The sequence below is a fragment of the Leiobunum rupestre genome, chromosome 2 (genome assembly GCF_980474605.1).
Source record: "Leiobunum rupestre chromosome 2, qqLeiRupe1.1.hap1, whole genome shotgun sequence".
NCBI lineage: Eukaryota > Metazoa > Arthropoda > Arachnida > Opiliones > Sclerosomatidae > Leiobunum > Leiobunum rupestre.
The window spans coordinates 39,699,118-39,710,262 of record NC_143385.1 but is presented as its reverse complement, the minus strand read 5'-3'; the positions used below and the strand labels follow the sequence as shown (position 1 = coordinate 39,710,262).

Sequence of the window (11,145 nt, the reverse complement as noted above, 5' to 3'; positions counted from 1 at the left end):
ATCTTAAATATTACGTCGCCCAGGGATTGAAATTAATCAGAGTTCATAAGACTTTATCGTTCCATCAAGGACCGTGGCTACGACCATTCATTGAATTCAACACCGAGAAGAGAAAAATGGCTGAAAACGATTTGGAACGTGGTGTCTTCGGTATGAAACAAACAAAGAGAAAAAGAATCAAACATTTACCCTTTTTTATTTTGTTTATTTTTTTATAACAGGTAAAACGATGGAGAATTTACGAAACAGAATAGATTTCTACCTAGTTCAAACACCTGAACGGGCAATTAAAAAGCGTCTTCCCCCTGTTTCGAAAATTCACAATATTCCATAACGAACTTGTGGGTATTCATATGTCAAAAGAGGAGTTTCACGTTGAATAGACCAATATACACGGGGTTTACCATTTTGGAGTTGTCAAAACTCTGCATTTATGAATTCCGTTATGATTATATAATAAAGAAATACAAGAGTAATGCGAGGCTTCTTTTCGCGGACACCGATAGTCTCTACTACGATATAAGGACTGATGACGTCTACGTCGATTTTAAGAACGATTCCTGAAAAATAAGTGGTTTTTGTTTTAATAAGTGGATTTATTTCCAAATAAGTACATATTTAAGTGGAATAGTTTGAAGTTTAAGTTTTATCTACCATCCAAATCGTATACGAAAAAATAAACACAATAAATTTATTGGTAAGTGAAATTATAGGAATTGTCCATATTAATAGAAACTACTTTGTGAATTTTATTTAGGGCTAGTACTTTAAATTGAACATAAAAATTACATTCCTTCCTCGTAACATCTGAAGTAAAATCTAATTTCAACGCTTTCTTAGTTTGACCAATGGTATACTTGGAATTTTTAAACAAGCTAGGGTTTTTAATATTGGAGTTTTTTCATGCTATTTAACAATGATACTTTTGCTACAGACACTGATATCTAACGAAGTCATAATAATTTAACAGGATTTAGCTCGGGAAAATAGCCTAAAATTTCCGATACACGTTGGTACATTGATACCTTATTAATTTAATCATGAACAAAATAGATATCGAAATATAGGATAATTCATAAAATCTAGTCACAACGTCAGATGAATTTTTATTTATTTCTATGATTGGTAAACTTAGCTATGTGTGTAATCGCGATACAAAGTTCCGACAGTGTTATAAAAACCAGTCTCATTTGCATTGAGAATTCAGAGTTTAATAATCGGTCTCAACACCCGTATCCTGAAAATCTTCAGAAATGCTCAAACGCCTACATTCCGATTCCAAGAGTTCCGACGATTTCAGTAGGGATATCGATTATGATTCAACATCCGACTACCAATATGAGCAAGTAAAACTAATTTAATAATCACCCTTTTAATGGTAATTTAAATGTGTGTAGTTCACAGTGGCGTAGCTAGCATGGGTGACACCCGGGGCGGATATCATGGTGTGCTACTTACTAGTCTCTAGTTTGTGCAAGTTTTTATTTTTTTCCCGGTCGGGTGTCACCCCCAAATCACGTCCAAATGGGTGGAGCCCGGGTTGGACCGCCCCCCTCTATCTACGCCACTGGTAGTTCAGATGCTGAAACTCTACCGTACGCACCGAGTCCATCGCTCTTAGATCCCATCCAGCATCCCACCCCACCATTTCCAAATGAACTACCGATAAATAATATGAACGCCAATGCCATAACGTATGCTCACATATTCACTATAAGTCCTCCAAAAAAGATTACATTTTTTTTATTTTTAAATAGGCTCATCAACGCTATCTGGTTTATGGGACCCATGATTGGGGCATCCGGGGACAGAGTGGACGAGTTAATGCAGGCGTTAATTGCTGAAATCTCTGAAATTTTAGGGAATATATATAACATTAAATTAGCTCTCTACTCGATTCCTAACCATGTTAGAGACTATAAAGATTTGCTTTCTTTGATCGTGTGTGACATCGATAACCGTAATTGTATGATACATCAATGTGATAAATGTCCACGAACTATAGCGGCTTAAAAATACCTTCAAAATCATTTCACCGAGCAAAACATTAACGAAGACGACATCATAAAATTTAAGCAATGGATTCACCAACACCATGCTCAACTTGAAAATTCCCAATCGACATCGGCTGATTTTATAGAAAAAACCAACAATGATGCTTAAAGTTCTACCCCCCTCATCACTACGTAGCTAAGGTACAATCAAGTTTCCTTAAAAGAAAGAAAGAATTGCTAAAATAAAATGAAGCAATCGTTTTATTAGATTTTGCTGAAAACTTTAGTTTCATTGTTCAAGATGCTATAAAAGGTCACCACTGTATCAATACACTGGCAACCCTACGTCCATTCGTCGTGTATTATAAACCCCATTATCAGAAGAGACGCTTGAACATTATAGCTATTGCATAATTTCGGATTGTCTCGCACACAACTCCAATACAGTTCATTCATTTTTGGCCAAAATGATTGCGGATATAATGCGAAAACTTCCCACCACCATTGATAAACTTATTTACTTCAGTGATGGAGCCGGCAATCAGTACAAAAATTTTAAAAATCTCGCCAATTTATGCTCCCACGAAAATAATTTTAAGATTAAAGCTGAATGGAACTTTTTCGCCACCTCACATGGCAAAAGTCCCCGCGATGTACTTGGTGGCACTGTGAAAAGACTTGTGGCCAAAGCGAGTTTGCAGGCTGCCAAGACTTCGCAAATACAAAAACCCGAAGAGATGTATATGTGGTGCATACTGTTATAGTTTAATTAGTTTTCTGTTTGTTGGAATTAAACTATGCTTTCATAAAATAATTTAGTGACTTTATTAGTATTAGTTACATCGTTGTTCTGCCGGTATTCACCCGCCGCCTTTCTCTCTCCGCTAGACACCACGTGATGGCCTACTGATCTAGCGCCCTCTATCACACTTAGTCTTTAGTCTATTATTATTGAACATTAGTCTATTATTATAACAACTTTTTTTTTAAATAATTAAGAAAATTATATTAATGTTGTTACACTGGGGAATATGGTTGCCTGGGTTTGATTGTTCGATGAGGTTTTCAAATTAGCTTGGGAATTGTCTATGGTTTCCGAGTTCAGAGTTTCACTTCTGGATGAGGCGGCTTTCTCTGAAGTATCCCGGTCCAGTCTAGGTGGTGGTGTTTGTTATTTTCCAGGAATGGGTGGTTGTTGAAATCTGTCATTAGGTTTTTGTGGCCAGTAGTGGATTGTACATTCTTTTAAGACGGGGTTAGCTTCTTGAATTTTGTTAGGTGTCAACATTTCTCTAGCATCACCCTGAGTTGTCATTTCGTTTTGTTCCCGATCCTCCACTTCCTCTGTCACATCATCGTCTGTGCTGTCATTTAGTTGCTCTATCGCATCTTCCCATTGTTCATGTTCTATGGCCTCTCTTGCTTTTCTGCTTGGTATCGGTCGGATAATCATATTGGTTTCATTTTGATTTTCTTGTTCTTCTGTACCTTGATATTTGACAGAGTGCTGTTGTGGTGGTCGTTGTCCTTTCCATGGATCAAAAAAATGTTGGGTATATCTCCAAAAAGCAAGTTCATGGTTCTTTGGAAGATCTCTGAAGCCACCTTGATTCCGTAAGGCAGACGGAGATAGCGGTATCTGCCGTACGGTGTTGAGAATGTGCAGAGGTACGAGCTTTTCTCGTCCAATTCAATCTGCCAAAAGGCACTTTTAGCATCCAGCACTGTGAACACCGTTGAGCCAGTCAAGTTCGAGAAGATATCTTGTGAGGTTGGCATTTGGTAGTAATCTCGTAGTAAGGCTGTGTTCAATTGCCTTGGATCCAGGCATATTCGAATGTCACCAGTGGGTTTTCGTACGATAACCATAGGGTGAACCCATTGTGTAGGTTCAGTCACCGGTACGATGACTTGTAGTTTTTCCATCCTATCTAGCTCAGCCTTCACCTTATCCTTTAAGTGAACAGGAATGGGACGTGATGGTATTATACGCGGAACCGCCTCCTGTTTTGTCTGCAGGGAGTATTTGCCAGGAAGTTTTCCAATCTCCCCAAAGAGATCCCCATATTGTTTTAGGATCTCGTGATGTGTCATTTTACTATGACCGCAGGCCGGATCGTGTATGGGTATTCCCTTGTGATCGTGGGTCTCTATGGTGTCTATGCTGCACATGTTGGTTGGCAGCCGAGTTATGAAGCCCAACCGTTTGGAGGTTGTCCCACTGATTATCGGGGTATAGCGTTGCCTCGTGACATAGAATTGAGTGACAACCGACGTTGTAGTTGATCCACAGTAAATAGTACATGTCCCCAATATCTCAACCGTGTGTCCTGAGTAAGCACGGATCTTGTGAGTAGCTTCCTGGAGTTCTGGTCTTCCTTCGATTCGTAAGTAGTCATGGTAGGGAATGACATCCACCTGGGCTCCTGTATCGATTTTAAATAGGATTGGTGTATTAGCTACGTATAAAGATGCTTTCCATATTTGGTCATCCATCATCTGCGTCTTATCTTCTATAGTGTCTACATCAAGATATATGGCATCCAGATTAAGGTACACATTACCATCCCCAACAGTAGCCTTGTCCACTGAATCAAGGTGATGAGTCAGCATTGCCTGTGGTTGGATCTTGGTGGATTGATGTGGAGCATAATGTGGCAAGTATTGTTCCAAGGTGTGAATGGCTCGACATTCGGACGCGAAGTAGTTAATGCCACCACATGCCCGGCAGGTTTGTCCCATTGCAGGGCAACTGTGATTTGGAATGAAGCAGCCACACCGTATGCACTTATACTGACGTTGGTAAGGTGCCCTGCGGTCCTGTGATTGAGAGTTGTATTGACGTTGTCCACGACCCCGATATGACCTTGTATTCTGTGACGTATCGCTGTACGCTCTTGGTCTGATTGCTGGATAAGTGGTCTGAGGCAGGCGTGCACGGTGAAATGGACGTGTGCGTTGCATTGCATCCACCTGTGCATCACCAGAGAACGACACAGCATCCCTTCCCGATATGGATTGGCTTTGAGCATTGGCTGATTCCGTAGTTTGGCATAATTGCACTGCTTCTTGGAGGGTCAGCATTGGTTTAACCAATAGTTTCTTCCGCACCTCCGCATTACATATACCAATGGTAAGTTGAGTCGCTATTAAAGAGTCTAGTAATGTGTCAAAAGCACAGTCAGCTGCTAGCGTACGCAACACCGTCAAATAATCATCAAACGGCTGCTGAGTGGCTTGCTTCGTGGTAAAAAATATATATCTTGAATAAGTCACATTATGATAGGGTTTATAGTAATTGTCAAAGGCGTCATAAATATCGGGCAATGTACGTTCACCCGGCGGTTTCGTAAAAACCAAAGTTTTGTAAATACGGTACCCCTCCGGATCAATGAGGTGAAGAAAGGTGTTACGCTGTTGTTGGATGGGATCTTTATCAAGTCGAGATGCAATAACAAAAATGTCAAATCGTTCCTTATATTCCCGCTATGCCTCAGCTGGCTTCGAACCTGGTGTAAATATCTCTGGTGAACGGATGGATAACATCATCGACGATATTGGGCCTGCTTCCTGAGCCATCACTGTCAATGCGGCGCAACCCGCCAAGGGTTAAGAGCGAAGCGAGAAGATTAGGGTTAGTACTCAAAATCACAATATACAAAGGCCCACTTGCATACCAGAGGGACTTCTGACACCATGTTATAGTTTAATTAGTTTTATGTTTGTTGGAATTAAACTATGCTTTCATAAAATAATTTAGTGACTTTATTAGTATTAGTTACATCGTTGTTCTGCCGGTATTCACCCGCCGCCTTTCTCACTCCGCTAGACACCACGTGATGGCCTACTGATCTAGCGCCCTCTATCGCACTTAGTCTTTAGTCTATTATTATAACACATACAAAATATTAAAAACATAGATTTTGGATAGAGATATGTCGGGATAAAAACAATCGCTGGAACTCGAAAATGAAAACGAACTTAAAGGGGCTCCAAAGTTCGGTGGCAAAAAAAAAGAAATTGAGCATGCTTTTCATTCCCCCCAACCCCCACTCGGCACTTTACACACATTTTTCCACCGAACTTTGGAGCCCCTTAAATATAAAGAGAGTATCAGATGATAAATTCTCGACGAAAGTGATTTTATTCCAACCAAATAATATGGAAGGTTTAGATTGGGAAGAGTGCATGCCAGGTACATACGATGAAGAATGGTACTCTTCGTAGACAACATTTAAAGCTCTATTGGCGCAGGAGAGAACACATAGAATATTATTTCAGTTGTAATGCCTGAGCTATCTTCCGATGGAAAAACATACGTACTTAGTAATTATTTTGTTTGAACAATTAAATGAACAGTTAAATGCCTTAAGTTCAATATTCATTTTAGAGATGATTATTTTTCAAGCCTAGTTCCCACTTAACGACTTTTCGATATTTTCGCGACGAATTTAATTTTCGCCGTAGCTTTGCTCTTTAGTAAATTTCATTCGCGACCGTCAATTCGTCTCACGAAAACTAAATTTCGCGCTAAGTGGGAATCAGGCTTATACTCATTTTTAAATTTTCTATATTGTAGATGGTATAATGTAGATTGAAATATAAGCTTTCAAAATATGGTATGTATATTTTATTGATCATTTGGCACCGTAAAAAATTTCGCTGGAAACTAGCGTACATTGATGTTTTTCAGCCCAGGAAAAAACCCCTTGCGTATAAGTAACTTTGTGGTTCATACGTTTCCTTAGCCCAAGAGAAGCGAGAGATATTCTACTCGTCAGCTATCACAGCAGAGGTAAACAAAGAACGACTCTTGGCGTCATCTACAGGTAGGTATAGTAAACCTCACTTACACGAGTGTCGAAGAGAAAGCGCCAAAGTTTCGTAAAATTCAATCTTAATTTTAAAGTTGGCGCTCTTCCATACTCTAATATCCGCTTTTAAATTATGGTACGTTTCATATGAATATCATTTGGCGCCATACCGCAATTTCGCTTGAAACAGTACCATGTATTCTCATTTTTCACAAAAACTGATCGATTCACGCAACTATTAACCAGAAACTACACTTCTAAGATATTTTTATCGGTATTTTCGTGTTAATTGGGTATGTTTTACCCCATATGTAATCCAATATATTATATCTTATCAATAGTTTTGGGAAAACATACCATTGAATTTACCTCGCGAAGCGAAAATCTCCATTTTCAAAATTTTATAATTAATTACCTGTTTATTTGTTTTGGCTCAAACTTCACACGAGAACTCTCGATCCCATATACTTTACCTGTGTTTAACTTCACGGGGCTGTCTTTATTTGTTATCGAGTTATTTAGACCTAAATATGGCATTTTCGATTGAAAAAAATTGTCGTTCCTTACACATGCTTTTTAAAAAAAATCATATTTTAAAAACAACATTCGTTATCTTTATTTGGAGCTAAAAATTTTGCTTTCTCACTAAAATTATATATGTTAATAACCTGTAAATTTTAATCAAAATTGGTTATAGTGCCGTGCACTGGGGAACGTTTTTCAAAACTGACCCCTCAGAGGAATTTTGCTGAAAGCCTCAAATTTGCAATCCGTTAGCTTTCAACGAAGACCAGAGAAAATAGTGGTGAGTTTAGTTACATTTTAATTTCAATAAATCTTGGATAAATTAACCGACTTTTTTCACATTCCTCAAAATTGAATGCCTTAAAACAAATACAAGGGGAAAAGATTTGCGAGTTAACTGAGGAGGCGATAAACTTTGCTGACCCTGTTAATGGCATGCTAGACAAATAGAGGTTTACTTTTAACCGAAATAATTTGATGTCTTCGAGAAGCTTCTATGGCCAGCTAAGACTGACATTCGTTCCACTAAAAAATTTCGAAGAATTAATATTCCTAGTTCGATTTTTTGATAAACTTTCCAACCACTATAATGAAATCGAAAATAGTCAAAATACAACTGCAACTAGTAAAACAGTTAAAAATCTAATTGTATTTGCGTGCCAACTCAGTGCCTCAGATGTGAAGGCAAAAGAAGCAAATACGTTACATCAATGGCTGGATATACGTTAGACAATATTATTGGCTTTTATGATTGTGAAGACTTTTTGAGGAACTGTCTAGTCAAAAAATTGCACGCCAACCAAGAATATCAAATGTGGACTAAGAAACAAGATAGAGGGGGTTTATTGTATTTATCAGATAATTATTTGCATATTTGTTGACTTTATAGAGCTGGATAAGGATTAACTGCCATTTGAAAGGCCTGACAAGAAAAAACAAAAGATATTTTCAGTACCAGAAACGAGATACCTTGAATATTAGCGGAATACGGAAGGAATTAAAAGTTATAACCCAAAAGAAAATTGCTTTTAATGTAAATAAGCAGTAAATGATCAGTTTTATATCAATACAAATTTAAAAACGAAAGGCTCCACGAGCGGTTTTTTTTTTAGAACAATATCCATTTTTAGATTTTATCCTTTTTACCCCTTGTTCATATTGACTGACAGACGGATTTTCTTGAGCTCCCGAGGCCGCCCGTTCCTTGCTGAAGTATTATTCGACAGGGTCTTGATTGAATCTCGCTGTTAATATGAACGGTGCCCCCTTCTCCAACATATATTGTGGAATAAACTAAAAAGACTTGACGAAGAGTTAATTATATAAGTTATAAAAGTATACTTTATATTAAATAGTCGCTAAATAATCTTACGAGTGATACACAATCCCTCTAATGTTTCTCGGCTGAGGAGCATTTTAGAGCGGGTAAAGTCATCAACTAATTTCTTCCTCCCATTCATTCAGATATCCAAGAAAGGTTTTTCTCAACCACTTAAATATTTAAAAAATAAAAATAAAATTATTTTCTTAAATATTTTAATCTTTTTTTACCTCAAAACGCCAATCATCCAAACTATTAAAGGGATCTGAGGCTGGCTTTCGTTTTCTTTTCGAATTAAAAAACTGATCAAACATCCGTAGAAATTTAATAATCTCGGATAATTTAACTTTCATACAGCTGAAGGCATTGGGGTATACATGATTGTATGTGAGTTTGGCTGCCAGCCTTAATAACGTAGATGAATCTCGCTCAAAAGTATCAACAACATGCTTCCATAGCAAATACTTTCCATTTTTTCTCAGTAGCCTGATTGGTCTTAGGGTCATTCCATGACAAAACGCCTGCCACAGAACACCCGACCCCTTTCGATTTTGCCCAAATTTTGTATACAGGGTTTTTTGGGCCTAGGAAAACGATTTTGACAGTTTCATAACGATCGGTTCAGCCATTTACGAGATACAGCATACGCGTTTTTTCAAAAGTACGCCTTGACCCCCTAAATGTTTTCTACTATATCTTAAGACATAATTATCGCAAAATCACATGTAATACCTCATTTTAAAGACAATGCGCAACCTAATATGAATATTTAATCAGAGTTGTCATTTGACGTAAATGTCATTAAAATCTGGGCCTTTAAATAATTTGACCTTTGACCTTGCCCAGACACCTCAGTCGTAGGCCAACGATTTTAGCATTTTTAAAATTCCCACTATCGAATACATAATAATCACTCAAAATCTCAAAGTGATATTTGTAGTTTTCGAGATATTAATTTTTGAAATTTACCCCTCAAATTAATGAAAATGCTATTTTATACACGAAACTAGTTGACCTACTAAATAAATTAAAAATATTATTATTTTGGTAATTTTGAGTTTAGAATATCAAATACACTAATTCTTAAATTAAGTTGAGTTATTTACATATTATTTTTAGTTTTGCATGTTATCTGTAGACAGAAGACATCACTAAATTGCTTGTCCTTAGTATAGTCTGGCGTTCAATATTATTGTAGCGTATCTTACTGCACCCTAAAATGGAAATGTGCTAGATATCTCAAGAAAACCCAATATTGCTCTTAGTCATATCGATTACGTTTTTAATAACGTAAAAATGTTTTAATATCTTTTTAATATATAATAGTTATAATTGAGTAGTTAAATATATTAACAGCGATAATTGAGTAGCGAAATAGAATTTATTTAACTGTATATTCTCGAACAAAGCCCTGAAATGGATCGAAATTGTTCGTTTTGGAGAGACAGTAGTAAATGTCATTTGCAAACACTTTCGAAAACAGTTGGTATCAACAACCATCTGTCCGAGGATGACAAATTAGTTCTTAGCAGCCGAACAGCTATACCTATGTCCAAAATAAGAAACATATGTCGTCACCATGAAGAACTTTTTATGAAAAGGTATTCAACGAGTCAAAAGAAGTGTATGAATCCTTTTGGGACTCACGACGCTGAAAGAAAGAGTGGACTAAAAACTATTTCATTGGATTTGTTCAAAAAATTAAAGTTACGAGGAATTGAAGTTATCGCTGGAAATAAGTTGTGCATCCAGTGTTTTATGTCTGCTGGAAAAAAAGTAAAGGATGAACTCCAAATACAGTTGGACGTTTCAGAAGTTCACACTGCACAACAATCACAAGAAAGCGATTCTTTTTCATTTAGTCAACCTTGTTCATCGGGAGATGCGACGCAAGACGACAAAGCTATAGCTTTAGTGGCAGTTAACGAAACTCTAATAAACTTGGGAGAATCTCCTGTTAAAAGAAGTAAGAAATATATTCAATTTGAAAGAATTTATATATGTATACATATATAAATACATATATTTTTTAACTTTTGTACAGAAGGTTTGTCATCTCGCCAAAAAACAATTCTAAGCAGGACTAAGTTAAACGCTGTGAACAATTCATTGAAACGCAAATTAGAAGAGTCAATGGAAATTTCTCTTGATGAAACAGACGATAATATGGTTACGGACGATGTTTTTAGAAAGCTCGAAGAACATCGATTATATGAGAATATTTTGAACGAACTGAGAGAGAAATTCAATAACTCCAAGACATCATACGGCGAAAAGCTTCAGATCCTGACCTTGTCACCATTTGGAATACAACGCCCAATGGAGGAATTTGGAGCACCAGAATACATGGTCAAACGAAGCAGGAATCTTAAATCTAGTCAAGGAATTCTTTCGCTACCAGAGAAACAATCGAAGGGATTAATATTGACCGAAGACGTTAAATCAAAGGTCGTTGAATTTTACGAAAATGACGATAACAGTCGTATGACAC

General features: G+C 37.1%; 1 protein-coding gene across 1 annotated transcript; it reads right to left on the bottom strand.

Moving 5' to 3' along the window:
- Positions 1–3,443: 3,443 nt before the first annotated feature.
- LOC149957495 (uncharacterized) lies at positions 3,444–5,573 on the bottom strand. Its single transcript, XM_090167061.1, has 2 exons — positions 5,504–5,573; positions 3,444–5,425 (listed from the first exon to the last, which is right to left on the bottom strand). Exons 1-2 carry the CDS (start codon positions 5,571–5,573, stop codon positions 3,444–3,446), a joined length of 2,052 nt encoding a protein of 683 aa, XP_090023187.1.
- Between the last annotated feature and the right edge of the window lie 5,572 nt (positions 5,574–11,145).